Source organism: Rhincodon typus, chromosome 9 (assembly GCF_021869965.1).
Source record: "Rhincodon typus isolate 14 chromosome 9, sRhiTyp1.1, whole genome shotgun sequence".
In the NCBI taxonomy this organism is placed as follows: domain Eukaryota; kingdom Metazoa; phylum Chordata; class Chondrichthyes; order Orectolobiformes; family Rhincodontidae; genus Rhincodon; species Rhincodon typus.
In genome coordinates, this window is record NC_063340.1 from 37,463,923 (window position 1) to 37,482,406 (window position 18,484).

General features: G+C 37.4%; 1 protein-coding gene across 3 annotated transcripts in view; it reads left to right on the plus strand.

The window, feature by feature from the left end:
- The window catches only part of usp34 (ubiquitin specific peptidase 34), a 267,373-nt gene that overhangs the window by 68,909 nt on the left and 179,980 nt on the right, over positions 1 to 18,484 (plus strand). For all 3 annotated transcript variants that reach the window (XM_048600750.1, XM_048600752.1, XM_048600751.1), the window contains exons 23-29: positions 1,028 to 1,187; positions 2,271 to 2,397; positions 10,673 to 10,820; positions 12,251 to 12,351; positions 12,924 to 13,133; positions 16,838 to 16,963; positions 17,583 to 17,705. In XM_048600750.1, the coding sequence (XP_048456707.1) occupies positions 1,028 to 1,187; positions 2,271 to 2,397; positions 10,673 to 10,820; positions 12,251 to 12,351; positions 12,924 to 13,133; positions 16,838 to 16,963; positions 17,583 to 17,705 (995 nt within the window). The remainder of the gene's footprint in view (positions 1 to 1,027; positions 1,188 to 2,270; positions 2,398 to 10,672; positions 10,821 to 12,250; positions 12,352 to 12,923; positions 13,134 to 16,837; positions 16,964 to 17,582; positions 17,706 to 18,484) is intronic.

Genomic DNA, 18,484 nt, shown 5'->3' on the forward strand with positions numbered 1-18,484 from the left:
CTTTATTTTCTTGGGGAAAGAATCAAATTTTTAGAAGTAAATATCTTATGAGGGAAAACGATAAAATAAGGTGGATTTAGGGCTACAGGAAGAGTCTTGTTAGTGGAGGGGTGGGTGGTGCTGGTGGTGGTGGAAGGGAATGTTCAAGGTCCTTTTCCATTTGCTGAAGGAGAGTGAGAGTAGAGAGTTAGAATTGAGAGCTAAGTATAGAAAAATGATGATAGAGGATAGACTTCAGAGGAGAAGAGTTAAGGACAGCTATGGAGGGGTATGTGCTATTGGAAGATGGAGTAGGAACCAAGATAAGTGCAGTGAGTGGGTAATAAATATGTATATGAAGGCCACATGTTCTGGAAACTCCAACATAAAAACTGCCCAGATATTGCTAGTTTTTTTGCCTACCACACCATGCCAGATCATCCTCCGCCACCACCTAAATGAAAGGAGGCAGACAGAGAGCAAGCAACAATATGAGGGCAGAAAAAAGATTAAGGGACATTCTGAAAAATGACAAGAATGAAAACCTGAGTCTGGTTTTAACTGTCCACGTGTTTGAGTTTTGAATGCATTAAGATTTCACCGAGACACAAACAAATAAGAAGGGATCATATTTTTCAACTTTGTTCTGTAAAACGTTACAGGAGACACACAGGTAATTTATCAGAAATTTCATGGTCACAATTTCTACAGTATGCATGACAAACAAATACCAATTGGAAGTAAAATTTTCTGTTATCGACATGTTCACCTTAGTAATGGAAACTGCCTATTGAAAGCCTATGCACTAAAACTAATTTCCTCTTCTGGTGTTTTAACACTTCGGTTTTGTATCCACCAGGTCCTCAGCCTTCAGACCAGAGAAATTCCTATGTTCCAATTATCTTCACTTCTTGGTTTCCAAGAAGTGTCAGAAGTGTTGTTATCATTAAAATAAAATTGTATAAAAATGATTTGAACGTATGGATTTGCAATGTTAACTGAATAATGTGTTGGGCCATATATTTTATTTTAAACACTAATGTTGCAGGCAAAACCGGCTTGGAGAAGGAGCAAGAATTTATCAGTAAATGTATGGAAAGCCTGATGATGGCATCAGAAAATCTTGACAAAGAACCTCAATCCAGCCTTACTATTATCGAAAGGGGACTCTTAATGCTGAAAACGCACTTGGAAGCATTTAGAAGAAGGTAAAAAAAAAAATTACTTTTAGCAGTGTTAAAGGCCAAGCATGTCCCCTATCCTCTTGAATTTAAGTAAAACTACTTATAAATTTCCTAAGGTTGCAATGTAACCAAACAAATTTAGCCCTTGTACTTTATCTCGTGTACAAGCTGCAGATTAGTTTTTGCAATATGATATTGGTTTACTTTTTTTTTTGTTGTTCTGCATTATCACTACCTAAATACTTTTGGTTAGTCTAAGTGTTTCCAAATGGAAGGAAAATAACCATTTAATGCATGCAAGTTTCAATTTGACACTCTTTTTGTAGTATACACTTAAATTAATCTCTGTTTAACCCATGAAAGCATTTGTAAAGTTATTTTGCTTTTGCTTCAAGCAAGGTATTTTATGCTTGGAATATGATTGCTTATGCATTACATCACAGCATGGTGGGACATAGAACTATTTATTCCCTTAACTTGTTTCATAAGTTGTATGACCGTATCTTTTTTGAGAGAGTGAGGTTATTGTAGCTGAACAAGTCTTGTCTTCAGTTTCCCTGCACAATTCACTAGACTGCTACTGGACATAAAATCATACTGAAAACCTTGGCTGTTTTCTTTTAACCAGCATAACTTAAAGCATACAGACTAATTACAACAACCCAGCATACCATAGCAATTGCCTCAGATTTAATGTTTCCTGTGGTATATATGTGCTGAGATGTGGACTATCAGGCTATAAATTGTGTGAACTTGGAAGACAACAGGAACAGTAGTCTAACTGCATGTTGGATTGGTATCTTAGCTTGGGGATGTCTGTTTCAGAAAGCGTAATTTATTGAAATTTTGGAACTGACCAACTTCATTGGAATTGAATGCTTTATTTAATTAATTAGTTGGCTGTCTTTTTAAAATATTCCTTACTTTAAATGCAGACTGATCATTTTTAACTTTGCAGTTAAAATTAACATTTTGTGTTCATTTTATGATTTAAGCAAACACGCTAAAGGAAAATCCTAATCCAAGATTTTAAACATTTTTCTCTTTGTTAAAGGAAAAATATACGACACTTGTTGATGGCAATTTTGGCTTGCATTGTATCCTTAGGTTCGCATATCATTTACGGCAATGGCAGATTGAGGGCACAGGTATCAGCAGTCACCTAAAAGCCCTTAGCGATAAACAATCTTTACCATTACGAATCGTTTGTCAACCAGCTGGGCTGCCTGATAAGGTAACTATAATTTTATACAATGCTGCCAAGAATAGTTCCATTGTTTGTTTCTTTATACTCCATTTTTATAATACTACAGTAAATTTGAATTCCTTACAAATTTATGTCCTGTAGTGAAAATGGTAATGTGAATTACAGAATTTATTCTTAGTTGTAAATCAATAACTTCAAATAATGGAAATGGGAGCTAAGATCAGAATATGTTGGAAATGCATATCAAGTCAGCAAGTGCAAACCGAATCTTACCAGGTTGATGAAAAATTGTCAAATAAATTCTAATTTTGGATTTACTTATATATAGCAAAAGTTCAAACCTTGCTACATATGTATACATCAGGATCTGCAGTAGGCCATTCAGCACCTTAAACCAGTTCTGTAATTAAATAACATGCATAGCTGATCTATTTGTGTCCTCAACCTTACTTTCTAGTCCATCATTTTATACTGTTTCACTCCATTGTCAATTAACAATCTGATCTGCTTGACTTTGAGGTGATTCAACAACCAGAAATGCACAATACTCCAAATGTGGCCAAACTAAAGTTTTATACAACTGCAACATGACTTGCCAACTTCTATACTCAGTGCCCCAACCAGTGAAGGCAAACATGCTGTGTATGCCTTCTTTAACACCTTTATCCTTTCTCACTCAAGCTGAATATGTAATTTGAACATGTTAATGTCATTGCTACCCAGGGGTACTTTAATTATGAGATCATCAAGTTACCTTTTCTTGTATATTACCAGGTCTACAGTAGCCTAGAATGTTTGATCTAGGAAACTGTCCTGAAAACATTCTGAACTCATCTTCCAAGGTACATTTGCTCACCTGATTCATCCACTCTGTATAGATTAAAATCATCCCATGATTATCACCATACCTTTCTCACAAGTCAGCATTATTTTTCCTGTATACCACATTGTGCAATGAAGTTACTGTGAGGGTACCTATAAACTAATATCATGAGTGACATCTTACATTTGCTATTTGCAATATGCTTGGGAGAAATTGCAAGCTTTAATAAATTAGTTTCTTAATCTTAACAATTCAAAACAAGCACTTAAGATCCAAGTTAAATTAAACTACCGTTTTGCATCATCACTTTCTAAATTAGTATGACTAAATTGGTTATCATGGAGTGAAAGAGGAAGAAGGAAATATGAATTCTGATTTGTACTTAGTACAGTCTTCCCTGGTTTTTGAGTGCATTTTGATAAGTAGATGGTTTGCATGGAAATATTCATTTTTCTTGGTCCTATGTTTGGAGCTTTCTGCATTATGGTGATTTATTCTTTATTTTGTCATATTAATTCAGTCCTTGGCGATATTTAACCTTTTATAGAGTTGCACATTTATAAGAGTGGGAAATCGTGTCTCACTAACTTGAGTTTTTTTGAAGAAGAGAATTGATGAGGGCAGAGCGGTGGACGTGATCCATTTGGACTTCAATAATGCATTTGACAAGGTTCCTCAGAGTAGACTAGTTAACAAGGTTAGATCACATGGAGTACAGGGAGAACTAGCCAGTTGGATATAGGACTGGTTTGAAGGTCGAAGACAGAGGGTGGTGGCAGGTTGCTTTTCAGACTGGAGGTCTGGATCCACTACTTTTCATCATTTATACAAATGATTTGGACGTGGATTTAGGAGTTATGGTTAATAAGTTTGCAGATGACACCAAAATTGGAGGTGTAGTGGACAATGAAGAAGGAGTACAACAGCATCTTGATCAGATGGACTGAGGAATGACAGATGGAGTTTAATTTAGATAAATGTGAGGCGCTGCATTTTGGAAAGGCAAATCAGAGCAGAAATTATATACTTAATGGTGAGGTCCTGGAGAGTGTTGCTGAGCAAAGAGACCTTGGAGTGCAAGTTCATAGTTACTTGTAAGTGGAGTCACAGGTAGACAGGATAGTGAAGAAGGCATTTGCTATGCTACCTTTTATTCGTCAGTGCATTGAGTACAGGAGTTGGGAGGTCATGTGGCTGTACAGGACATTGGTTAGGCCACTTTTGGAATACTATGTTCAATTCTGGTCTCCCTGTTGTAGGAAGGATGTTGTGAACCTTGAAAGGGTTCAGAAAAGATTGACAAGGATGTTGCCAGGGTTGGAGGGTTTGAGCTCTAAGGAGAGGCTGAATAGGGCTGTGGCTATTTTCCCTGGAGTGTTAGAGGCTGAGGGGTGACCTTAGAGGTTTATAAAATCATGAGGGGCATGGATACGGTAAATTGACAAGGTCTTTTTCCTGGGGTGGTAGAGTGTAAAACCAGAGGTCATAGGGTTAAGGTGAGAGGGGAAAGATTTAAAAGGGACCTAAGAGGCAATTTTTTTCACGCAGAGGGTGGTGCATGTATGGAGTGAGTTGCCAAAGGAAGTGGTGGAAGTTGGTATAATTATAACATTTAAAAAGCATCTGGATGGGTATACGAATAGGAAGGGTTTAGAGGGGTATTGGCCAAATGCTGGCAAATGGGATTAGATTTATTTAGGAAGTCTGGTTGGCATGGACGAGGTAGACCGAAGGGTGTATTTCTGTGCTGTACATCTCTATGACTCGATGTACAAATGCGGCTCCTAGGCTGCTGTAGTCATGTGACCTCAATCATGAGGTGCACACGTTGTGACCAAACATCTTAGCTCACTTGAATAAAGCTGGACATACTGTTGATCCATTATGCAGCTGACTACCAAGGATATACCATTGTATTAAGGCATTGAACAAGAAACAGCATTCACTAAAATCAAGCAACTGTGACGACAATGCCAGTCCTGAAATCCTGTGATATCAATAATGAAACACGGTGTCAGAAGTGGCATTGAGATGTAAGAAAACAGCCAATGACACGGAGACACAAATATGTGCAGAACTATGAGCCACTACTAAACTAAACAGCTCTAACATTAAAACACTGGTTAAGAGAAAATGGCTTCAGCGTTTGCCCTACCTTATCATGGTCAAATGATTGGGGATATGTAGCAAGACCAGAATTCCTTCCAGCTACAAGGGCAGAATTGTGGAATAGCAACAGATTTGTTGAGCAAACCAGAATAGGTACAAGTGCACTTCTGTCATTGTCAGGGAGCGATTTCTTTCAAAATATATTCTACTCTAAATCTCTCTGAAGAGCAGAAAATGTACATGGTAAGTCATGCGACATCCTGACCTGTTGTGTGAGTTAGCTCAAAATGGCCATCCAAAAATGAAGCCCTCAAAATTAATGTTAAAACTATATGATGGCACCATACTTGTGCCGAGAGCTCAGATTACACTGAACCCAATGCAACATGAATGAGAATCCAGAGTTCTAACCCATAGATGGCAAGAAAATGCCACTTACGTCAGCTGAGGCAAGCCTAAAGTTGGACTGTAACCCTCAACATGCCAAAGAGATTTGCAATGAGTTGCAACGTAATGAACCATTGACCATGTAACAGGGTGTTGAAGAATACAGTAATGTGCCTAGAAGGGAAGGATGTCTTCCAGGAGAATATTGTCTCAAAGTAGGTGAGAATGCAAGACCAATTTGGCATCTGTCGAAGGATGTTCCAGCTGCCCTTAAGGCCAGCTTGAAAGAGAACAACTGGTAAAGAAGGGAGTAATCAAGAAAGTGACAATTCATACAGAATGGATTAGTAATGGTAGCTATGAAATAACATGTAAAGCTAAGAGTGTGCATTCACCCAAAGGATCTAAATAAAGCTCTGAATATATCTTACTTCTCCATGCCAATCAATGAAGGAATTTTGCCTCGACTTGCAAAGATAAAATTCTTCATTTCCCTCAGATGTGAAAGATGGATTCTGTGAAAGGAGGTTGGATGAAAGCAGAAGTCTTCTAACCACGTTCTGGACACGCTTCATGAGATAAAAATGGTTCCATAGGTGGTTTTGGCATTTTTGTAGCTCCAGAAGAAAATCACCACATTTACTATGAGATAGTTAAGAGATCTTCCTTGCTTGAAGGCTAAAGTGGATGATTGCTCATATATGGATGTGGAGACACCGAGAAGTAGTCACTGCAGAATCTAGTGCAACTGCCCGGTGAAGCTTGCTAGATGAACCTGAAGCTGAACAGAACCAAAGGAACTATGATTGCCCAAGTGTATAGGCCATGTATTGACTGCAAACTGTCGTCTTCTTCTGGATTCTGAAAAAGTGAGAGCTGTGGCAGCAATGCAGTGACCAACAGACATACAACAATGCAATGATCTGTTGGTTTTATCAATAATTTGATAAAATTCTCATCCAATTTGTTGTCCAAGTGTGAATCGTTATGCAGCTCGCTGCCAAGGATATGCTATTATATTAGGGGCATAGAACAAGAAACAGCATCGACTAAAATTGAGCAGCTAGTGAAGACAATTCCAGTGCTGAAAAACTGTGATATAAGTGATAAAGTCACCTTGCAATGTGATGCCAGCAAGACTGAACTTGGAGCATCTCAAAAGCTGCACAGACAGTTCGTTGTATTTGTAGTCAGGTGTTGACACAAATTGAGTGACTTTATGCTCAGATTGAGAAAGAATGTCAGGCCGTTGACTTTGCTTATGAACATTTTTATCAATGGCTACTGTTGCGATACTTGGGTAGCAAGCCATACCAAATCAGCCTCACTGTTGCTGAATTCACAATAGACTGAAATGAAAACATTCAGTGATCCTCTAAACTGCCCAATTATTCCTAACTAGACTTTATGAATAACAGATCTTGAGCACCAAATTTAAACTTAAAAGTAAACAATTTATCATTGTTTATCTGAGCTTTGAAGTTAAATTAATGAGGTAATCTAATTAACATCTATGATTTAAAGCCTAATCTCCTTTTAATCATAACTCCCATACTCACGTAGTCACAAGTAAGGAATAAATTAAAAATAAGAGTTGTAATTAACCAGTTCATTAAACAGTTTCAAACTTTGACCAGGCCTTCGTGAAATCCTTGGACAATGGGTCGTTAATAGGCATGTAGAACTGTATGTCTTGAATTCCAAAGTCACTGATTAAAGTAAACCGTTTCAGAAGATCTCTAGAAATGTTTACTCATTTGTTACAGACTAGGATTCTTTTCTCGGGATATTCAATAATTTGATAACAAAGAAATTCGAGAGAGACCAAAACAAAGCAGCATAGTCTGAGGAAACTTCTAAAAATTGCACTGCCTCCTACCAAAACCCAGTCAGAACCAGTTCTCTTTTCCTGTTTTTGAATCAATATTCTGTAGTTGGCTGGTTAGCTCCGGTCCTCACTTGATTGACCAATTCAACATCCAATCAACTGCCAGCCCTGAGTATAACAACCACTCGATGATGATTAATCTACGATGTCCTTTGATCAATAATTAAGTTGCATTATTTTCCAGGCCAGTTCCCAACGAAAACACCTCTTGTTCTTTTTTAAAACAACTCCGGTGTTCAAAGTTCAATTCTTAACTTCAACTCTCAGTTCCAAACCAAAAAATGACAAAAACAAAATAAAAATAATGGTGGAAGATGCAAAGTGACAGTCAAGCCTGACTTCAAGCTACTTCAGAGCATTTCCCTCAGTACCTTAGCACCCGCTTCAAAGAATTTTACTCCAATTTCAGAGGTACCATCTGGATGTGACCGCTAAGCAAGGAAAGCAGATGTATATTTCAGACATGCTGTTCAGACCACCACTCCAATGATGTTACAAAGCAATGTGAAATCTTCTAGATTCAATGTGAAGCAGTCGTTCATCATGATCTGGAAGTCATCGACACAGTGGAGACATTGAATGTAACAAATAAACATCTTGCTCAATCCTCTGAATACCTAATTAGATCCAAATTTCCAACTGTTGTAAGAAGTTTTGATAAGAAGATAGCCCAAAAGCATCAAGGACATAATTATGGCTCAAAGAGTATGTTGACATTCTAAGATGAATTGACAGCCCAATGTGGTATATTATACAAATGAAAGAGTGTCATTATCCTTAAGGAGTTAAAAGGAAAGATTTTATCATAAAAGCCACCAGCAAATTGAATGTGACGAAGGTGAGATATGCTCTTCTGGTCAAATGTGAATAGCGAAATCAGGGATTAGATCAGGCAGTACGGTTCTTCTACTGAGTACCAAACTAAGCAAGCTAGAGATCAGTGATGAGACATGACATCTTGGATAGACCATGGGTGAAGCTGGGGGTTGACCTGTACACTTTCAGGAACTGAAAATCTTGTCACAGTAAACTGCTTTTCTGACTACTTCATGGTGGACCAGTTGGCGCAAAGAATGTCAAATGTGTAAAAGCACACTTTAGCAGATAATATTCCCAACATTATCATGAGTGATGATAGCCTTCAGTTCATCAATGAAGAATTCAGATACTTCATAAACAATTGAAAGTTCAATACCATATGTATCAGTCAAATGGATGGGCTCAGGCGGCAATGAAAATCGCCAAAGGAATCATAAAGAAACTGAACAAATCCCACACAAATAATATGCAGGACCATCCTGAAATGGAGAAATACAGCTACTGAAGGAATGGAAAGTAGTTGACGACAAAGACTAACGTCACCCCACACACAAATAACACTGAATAGCAAAGAGGTAGATGCAGCCAAAAGTACTAACAGGTGTGAGTGACTAAATCAGGGTGAAACTGCAAAAACAAATTTCACTTTGCCTGGACTTGTGAGCTGTTTCCAGAATTGAGCATTGGAGGTCAGTCAGAGTCAGTGTGCTCAACAAATGGCAATTTAAGATCTGTGTAGAGTAGTTATCATCTTGATGATGTGCAGTGGAGGCACACAACCAGATAGACCTTTGCAACCACACTTGCTCAACTTGAGAAACTAGCAGGCAGCAGATCAGGAAGGGGGTTAATGCACCAACTGCACAGATCCTATATCAAATATCAGACCCAGAGGTCCACAGCAACCCAATAACACAAATGAGTGACAATTCGTACCACCCCAACAACAAATTATACAGAATTATAAACTATATAGAAATGTCATTCCCTGGAGAAGCAACACCCAGAGGAACAGTCAATGATAACATTCACATATGGCATTAAAAGGCCAGCATGATATGAGGACTGTGAACAATGTAAATGCATAGACTGATGGGAATAATGATCTGTTAAGTCACGAGAACAGTTGTGTATATATCTGCCAACTTGTGTAATTCAAAATGTGTATGATAATGCACCTATGTGAAAAGGGGGATGTTTGGATTGAAGTGCAATCACGTAGCAATGGCCCTCCGTGTCTGCTGCAGTCATGTGATGACTAGACATCATATATGCATTTCAGTAAAGCTGTCATGTTGACATTAGTGCTGTGTTGTGCACTCAACATTTGAATTGTTGGTCTCCATGCCTAAGATTTTCTCTTTTATTTTTGCTCTAGCCATTAATTTTTGCACAATCTGGTTTGTTTGGATTTGTGAATTTAATATATATTTCCATGTACTGACCTAAACAGGGAACTATTTGTAACAATATTTCACATTTTTCTAGTAATCTGCACAGAAATCTCTTTTTGTATTGAAAGCACTATGATTTCATAATTGAAATGTATTAACTTCAGTCCAGGTTAGTGTACATTCAATGGAACAGGGAAGATGTTGGTTCTGAAATGTTCATTGTCAGTAATGATATCAAATTTCTTACTCAAAATAGTTTCATTTTCTTGACTGAGCAGTGAATAATTTAACATTGCTGTCTTAATAGACTATGACAGCATTTGATGGGGATAGTAATAACTGAGTAGACTCAGGCTTGGCAATGGTCAGTTGCTCCCAGACAAACATCAACACGTGGTAATGAAGTCATCAAATTGCATTTTGTTAAATTTTCAAACTGTCAAATGTCATAAAATTGCAATACTGAATTCAATGTTTACTACTGTTTAGAATAACTATCAACAGCACCAAAGTGTCATCCATTTAAGTTATAGTTGTGTTAGTATGACCTCTAATTTAGGTATTGCTGTTATTTCAGTTTATTAGTTTCTTAGTGATGATTGTACAGTTATTGTTTGGATCTAGTTTTAACAGAAAACCTTTTTGGTCTTGATTCCTGGCTTCAATTATATTTTACTACTACTTTGAACATACATTATGTCGAAGTGGTTTTAATTAAGAAGGCTGTGTGACTGAAATTGATTTCTTCCTCCCTCACTTGACAGTGTTCAATTGTTATTACGTAGGATGATCCAGATTAATTGTACATAAAATGTGCAATACTGGATGCTCCATAAATAAATATTGCAAATCTTGTTAAATAAATATTATCTTCACTGCTAGATGACCATTGAAATGTATCCCAGTGACCAAGTTGCTGACTTACGGGCTGAAGTTACCCACTGGTATGAGAATTTACAGAAAGAACAAATGAGTCAGCAAGCTCAGCTCCAAGAATTTGGCCAAAGCAGCCGGCAGGGAGATTTTCCTGGTAAGCCAATGAATGAAATAATGTGTTTATATATGTTAATATATAATCTTGTTTATTTGTAATTCATAATGCCAACCAGGCTTAGGGTGCTAATGTGACCACTTCCTCTGGCCTCCAATTCCGTTCAGGTAGCTTTTGGCTCTTATTTTTCTTTTCTGTGTGCTCTAACTCCTCTCTGCCCCCTTGGCTTTGTCTGCTCTTCTTGGACAGTTTCCTTGCCATGGCTCTACTGTACCTCAATTTGAACTTAAGTGACAATTTTCATCAGCTGAGTGGTAAATTCAGGTGTTAATTTTTCTTGCTGTTGTTTTTATTGTCATTGCATGTGCAGGTTTGTAAATGATATACACGTTCTTTGTGTAGTTTCAGTTAGTACTGCTTGCATTTTGGGTTTGGAAATATGCAATTTGCTCCTTCAAGAACCACTACTTACTACCTTGTTTGACTTGCTTGAAATGCTGTCATAGTTCAAACCACCTTCTGTAAATCAAGTGAAGGAAGATAGTGAGGTAAAGTCTTTGAATGCATAAATTGTTTTGGTTCATAATTTAAACTTCATGTTTGGATCATAGACACACAAAAATGGAAGGTGATCTCTCTTAGACATTTTCTCAAATAACTTATTTAAAGCTGTTTTTCCATTTGAATTTCTAAGTAGAATCCCAGGTATCCTTTGTCAGTTTGGATGTCCTCTGATGAATAGTAATGTTAGGTCGCAATTAAATGCAGTTGAGTTGCAGTTGCATTTTGTTTTTGCTTGGGGTTCCCTAAGTGACTGAAAGCATTACTGCATTTTAAATGTCTCATCTAAATCAAGGTTTCTTATTTGCAGACAAAATGTATTGTCTGTATCTAGAACGTAGAACAGTACAGCACAGTACAGGCCCTTCAGCCCACGATGTTGTGCCGAACTTTTACCCTAATCCTAAGGTCTATCTAACCTCCACCCCTACCTTATACTATCATCCATATGCCTATCTAATAGCTGCTTAAATGCCCCTAATGAGGCCGACTCCACTACCCTCTCCGGCAATGCATTCCACGCCCCGACCAATCTCTGAGTAAAGAACCTACCTCTGACGTCTCCCCTATATCTACCTCCACACAGTTCAAAACTGTGCCCCCTCGTAATAGCTACCCTAGGAAAAAGTCTCTGGCTGTCCACTCTATCTATACCTGTGATCATTTTGGACACCTACATTTGAGTTCTGTCTTTCAACTATACCTCTGTGATCATTAATACATTGATTCTGGTTAGAAAAATAAACATGATGAGTGGAATATAATATATGCCAATAATGCCTTCATGAAATGAAATTTTTAAATTCTTTCATGCTGTTTAATTTCCTGTTGATCGCATCAACTCCATTTAACTGCTATGCAAGAGTATCAAAATAGTTGACTTTGAATTTTCTGTGCTTTCTTTTTAGGAGGTCTTATGGGACCTGTGAGAATGATTTCCTCAGGTCATGAACTTACCACTGATTATGATGAGAAAACACTTCATGAACTTGGATTTAAAGATATGCAGGTGCTTAAAATGCAGGGTTTTTTCCCTCAAATGTAGAGTTATGGCTATGTTGTACAAATAAACTCCACGACATAAATGTCCAATTTCTTTATTCTTTCATGGGATTGGGCGTTGCTGGCTAGGCCAGCATTTATTGCCCATCCCATATTGCCCAGAGGCCAGTACAGAGTCAACCACGTTGCTCTGGGTCTGGAGTTACATGTAGGTCAGACCGGGTAAGGATGGCAGTTTCCATCCCTTAAGGACATTAGTGAACCTGATGGTTTTTTTCCAACAATTGAGAGTGGCTTCAATTGTCATCATTAGACTCTTAATTCCTGAATTTTATCACATTTCAAATTCCACTATCTGCTGTGGCAGGATTCAAACTCGGGTCCCCAGAGCATGACCTGGGTCTATGGATTAAGTGTCCAGTGATAATACCACTAGACCATCGCCTCCCCCAAATTTGAATTTATGTTCCCCGAAATCCCCTCAGGGTGGAGGGGAGGGAATGTCTCTTTGAATCAATGATTTATATTTTTCAACTGATGTGTTCAACAATGGAGATCTCAATTGTGTTATTTTTACAGATGGTATTTGTATCACTGGGAGCCCCACGTAGGGAACGCAAGGGAGATGGTATTCAGTTGCCTGCATCTTGTCTTCCTCCTCCCCAAAAGGAAAATATTCCAATGCTTTTGCTCCTTCAAGAACCACATCTTACTACCTTGTTTGACTTGCTTGAAATGCTGGCATCGTTCAAACCACCTTCTGTAGATCTATTGATGGAAGATAGTGAGGTAAAGTTTTTGAATGCATAAATTGTTTTGGTTCATGATTTAAACCTCCTGTTTAGATCATAGAAGCACAGAAATGGAAGGTGATCTAACTAAGACATTTTCTCAAATAACCTACTTAAAACTGTTTTTCCATTTGATTTTCTAAGTAGAATCCCAGGTATCTTTTGTCAGTTTGGATGTCCATTGATGAATAACAATGTTAGGTTGCAATTAAATGCAGTTGAGTTGCAATTGCATTTTGGAACATCAATATCAATGCATTAAACAATTTCTGATGAATAAAGTAAGTGTCAAAGCTTCTTTAATGATCTGCTTCCTTAAATATGTTCAGTGTGTGAAGTATTTATGCAGAGGATTTCTAAATAGTACAGTTACCTCTGAAAGTAGATATTTGGGGTCTCCAATATTTTTTAATCAACTTGTTTAGGGATGTTATGACACTTGAACCCATGTCTCCTGTATCAGGGTAGGGGCACCTAGCACTGTGCCATAATGACACCTATATTAGGTCTTTCAATCCTAGGGTCGTCATTTTGAGTCCCCAGTGTCAAGTTATTTATTTTTTCCCTGGAATCTTGGGATGGTTGCAAAAACAAAGGAAGCTATTTACCTGTTGTGTTTGTACTGGGTGCTGATTGAGCACTTTGCTTAGTACCGTTGCCTTCCATTTTCCCCCAGCTCTCCAAAGTTTTCGGTTTCAGAAAATGATTGCCTTAATTGACTGTCTCCACCATACTTTCAGGCAGTGTGTTTTAGATCCAAGCCACTTGCTGAATGGAAAAAAAAGGCTTTTCTTCTTGTCATCATTGACTTCTCTTGCCAGTTATCTTAAATCTGTGCCCTGTGGTTCTTGATCTTTCCACCATTTGGGGACAATTTTTTCAAACCAGTCTGTCCAGTTCCCTCAAGGTTTTCAACACCTCTTTCAAATCTCCTCTGAACCTTCTTTTCTCTAATGGGAAGGGCTGAAGTTTTGGGAGATAATATAAAAGAAAAAATAAAGCTTGCATTTATATACCAATTTCAGGTCTCCCAAAAACACAGGACTGCATATAACACAACTAAAGTTCTTCATCTCTGGTAGCATTTTTGTAAATTTTTTCTCAACCTTCTCTAACATAGGTTGGGTTTCCAGTTGGGTAAAGAACACTCTGGAGGAAGTAATAGGACCAGCTAGCGCTTATCCTCAAATGGAGTAGGGGTTGGTTCAGAGAGAGAGCACCCCCTCATACATAACCTGCTTTTGTGAAGGCCCTTGCCTTTTACCTTGGCCCACAATTTAATTTTGGAAAGTAGGTTAAAGCGACTAACATAATTAAGATGGCTGAGTTTGCTGACACCCAGGAGCATATCTAGTAGCAGAGAAATCTCTGAAATAAATTGAAATAGAGTGGTGAAAACCTAAAAAACCCATAAAAATAAACATTTTTAAAAAAGAGAAAAGAGGAAAAATCTGTTAAGTAATGTAGAATTCTGTTTTACTTTAAATTTTAAAAGTCGGCTCTATCGTGCGAATGTGTACACACAATTGGAATTTATCATTAGATGGTCAATAGACACAGTCAATTAAAATACTAACTGGCCTTCTGGGAAGGATGGTTTGTCAGGCAGCAGCCCCATAACCACCGCACCCCCTCCCCCCAACCCCACACTTGCACTCAATCCCATTTGCTGATCCATACTAAAATTATTTGGTTGTTGGATTTTAAATAGTCCAAGTACTTTAGTATTCTAATGAATAGTTTGCACTGTATCTAACCACGACTGATAATTTCAAAAATTCTGAGCTGTTTACTGGCACATTAGCTACTCAGTTTAGTTCTGTTTAGAGATTTAAATTCTGTGAATGAACAAAGATTCTAATGATTTAATGTATATTACATTGTGTAAATCTGAAAAATCTCTTTCAGCCGAGAGTCCTGTCACTTTTTGGATCTTCTAAGAGTGTCTTTAATCTTTGAAGCTTTTCAGAAATAACATAAAAGGAATTTGTTTAATGGTTAACTTTTACAGTTAATCTGGCCAAATCTTTGGTCAATTAGTCTGTTGTGGTAATTTTTATAAGTGTGGAGAGAGACAGAAATCTCACGTGTCACGCCTCACTTGGGTGGTGTGCTGGAAATCAAACATTGCAATTCCTGTGTTGTCACATAAGTTAAAGATTTTATCAAAGTATGCAAAAGTTCCTCAATTTACCTGTTTGTTTTGACCAGGTGTATAGGAAACATGGATTAGGTTTCTGCACTTAAAAAAAAAAAAAAAAAAAAAAAATTGTTTATTCCAAACAAAAATAAATTGTAGCTACAGGTAAGCAACTGAAGTGTTGACCTCTAGTTAAAATTCTGACTCCCTTATAGAACTCCCCCTAAATACACAGATGTAGACAAAAAAAATCAATGGTGTTATGAACACAGGAAAACTGAGAAGACAATTCAGTCACTCCCTAACCATAGGGTTTGCTGAGATGTTTCCTTTTTGCTCGCTTTGGCTTGTTGTTCGTGGTTCTCTTCTCACTTTTCGCTACCTTGCAGGAAGCACAGAACAACTGGTTCACAAACTACAAAGTTTCTGATTCATTGATTGAAACAGCAGTTTACAGCATCTAGTGAGGGACAATAAACTGGCTTTCTTCAGTCTCGGGTATTCTCTATTGCAGAGCTCACACGCCCTGTTCTGGTGGTCAGAAGGCTTCTGTCAATCTAGACCACAAGCTATCCAGCAACCCAGGAGCCAACCACATACTTGTTTGTAGGCCCATGGCTTTTTTCATCCACAACTCGTCACAAGTCAACAAATCAATCAGTTGCTTGTCGCCATGTGAGTTCCACTTTGTACACCCAAATCTCCCCTGTTCGTTTTGTGCTGGTGCCAACTCATCAGCAAAGAATTCTCCCCCACTGTTTGAATAAAGCAGCAGGCTAAACACCAAATACAGTTGGTTTCAGTATCTTGCTTCCACAGTGTTTCCTTCCACAGTCATTGGTTTTGAACACAGTCCTTTTCCCATTTCAGTTCACGATCAAAAATACAGAAAAATAAAAAGGTATAGTCTTTACCCATGGCACATGTAAGGGTCTGATCTTAGTATTTTATTCGTGCCATAAAATGTGGATCAAGGTTGCCTACCCATCACATGATTTAAATATGTCAAGGAGAAATGCAAAGAATAATTTCAATTTAAGTTGCCTATGCCGTTGAAATAGTTTAAAAGACAGGAAAGTAAAGGCTACATTATACCTACGTTATTGACTGCCAATTGTAATTTGAGTTAGCATCGCAAAATGTTTAGCTGTGTTGAAGCTAGAAAACTTACTGTTTTGTTTGAGTGGTTAGGAATATGATCTTTACCTTCATATTAACTATTTAAAATTTATTATAAGTATTTGCATTTTGATTCATTAGCACAACTCCGATCATAATGAATGATTATCCTGATCCTCAGGATGCGTGAGGCTTATTTTAAAAAAAATGAACTGATTTATTAAAGGCAGTGCATTTAAGTGAAAGGTTTGTCCGTATATTGTACCCACACCATACCTACACTTCAGAAATATTGTAGAATTGAAGAAACATTTAGATGCAAAAGTTTAGTTTAAAATTAAATTTAAGGATTTAGATTCCCTAGATTTATTTCATTACTTAACTGTTTTGGGTTTCATAATTTGAGATAACAACATGTTTTTATTTCCTAATGCTGCATGCAGACTGCACATTGTGAAGAATTACATCTTCATGCAGAAAACCTATCCAGACGTGTTTGGGAATTGCTGATGCTTCTTCCTACATGCCCAAACATGCTACAGGCTTTTCAAAACATCTCTGATGAACAGGTGAGGCATTCATGTACATTTTCTTTGAAATTTTACAATGAGTTAGTAAAGGACAGTACAGGTTCATAATGACAGGATGTCAAGGTTGCAATAGAAAAGAACTTCAGTGGTGGTTCTATTTTTAGGGCTGTGGCTCAAAATTAGTTCAATTGAAAGCACTTTGCAGTGTGTGCAGTTATGCTTTTCAATTTTAGTTACTAGGCATAGTAGAACATAATTGCATGGAATGTACAACACTTAAGCAGGCCATTTAATGCAACTATTCCATGCCAGTGTTCATGGTTCACATGAGCAAGTGTGATGTTTTAATGATCCATGGCAGACCAGAGTCACTTATTGTTTACTTCTGGGGTTTGGTTAAGAGCGATCTTCTAAATGGGATTTTTAAAAACAGTATATAACCATCTAATTTACTAAGGAAATAGAAATAATTTAAATATGTGAAGCTTTTTGAATTGCACTGTTCCATGCCTGTCTTTTAAAAACTGCAAACAAGTTCAGTCCGGAAAGCCTACATTATTTGATCCTCTTTGCTGATGTTTTTAATTTGTGTATGGATATATATTTTTGTACGTTTGAACATCATTGCAAGCGTTATTCAAATGTGTTTCTGTTGTAGGGCAATGATGGACTTTGTTGGAAGGATTTACTTCGACTAAAAAGTCCTCATAAACTCCTGTATGCCCTAGAAATTATTGAGGCCTTGGGAAAACCGAACAGGAGAATAAGAAGAGCGTCAACGGTAATTGATATGTTTGACTCAAAATTTATTTAATGTTACTGAAATTGATTTTATATTAAATAAAGTCTGCAAAAAGCCTTGGGTCAGTGAAATGAAACTTTCTTCTCTTCATAGATACTGTCTTCTCTGTTATTTTAATTTATTTTTATTTCAGATTTCTGTCATCTGAAGCACATTTGTTTTGTATTTTTCACTGAATATTTAACCTTGACCATCTAGATCTTTTACTGGTGACATTTCTCTTGCACGTTAAATTTTTTTGTCTTTGTACAAATGTGTGCTATGGTGAAGATTTTCAATTATGGAAAGTAGGATTTTTTTAAAATACTAGATTGCTTCACCAAACCAAATCTGTCAGCCACCGCAGTATCTACCATTGTGTTGGCGCACCTCATTTTATAATTATCTGCAAAACTCTGTCCTGGATACTGATTTTGTGGACCAACAAAACAAAATTGCATCAATGAAGTGCCTGGTATATAAGAAAAATGCGCCTTGTATGCATCAAATGTGGAGTTGAAGAGATGCTGTTTTAATCAGCCTAATCACTTGATATCCAAATGTGTGTCCCATTTTGGTCTGAATATACTCAGCAATGTGCATCTCCTTCTCTCTTGAAGAGAGAATTCAAAAGAGTTAGAAACATAGGACCGGGGTAGGCCATCTGGCCCATCAAGTCTGCTCCACCATTCAATAAAATCATGGCTGATCTTTTCGTGGACTCGGCTCCACTTACGTGCCCACTCACCATAACCCTTAATTCCTTTACTGCTCAAAAA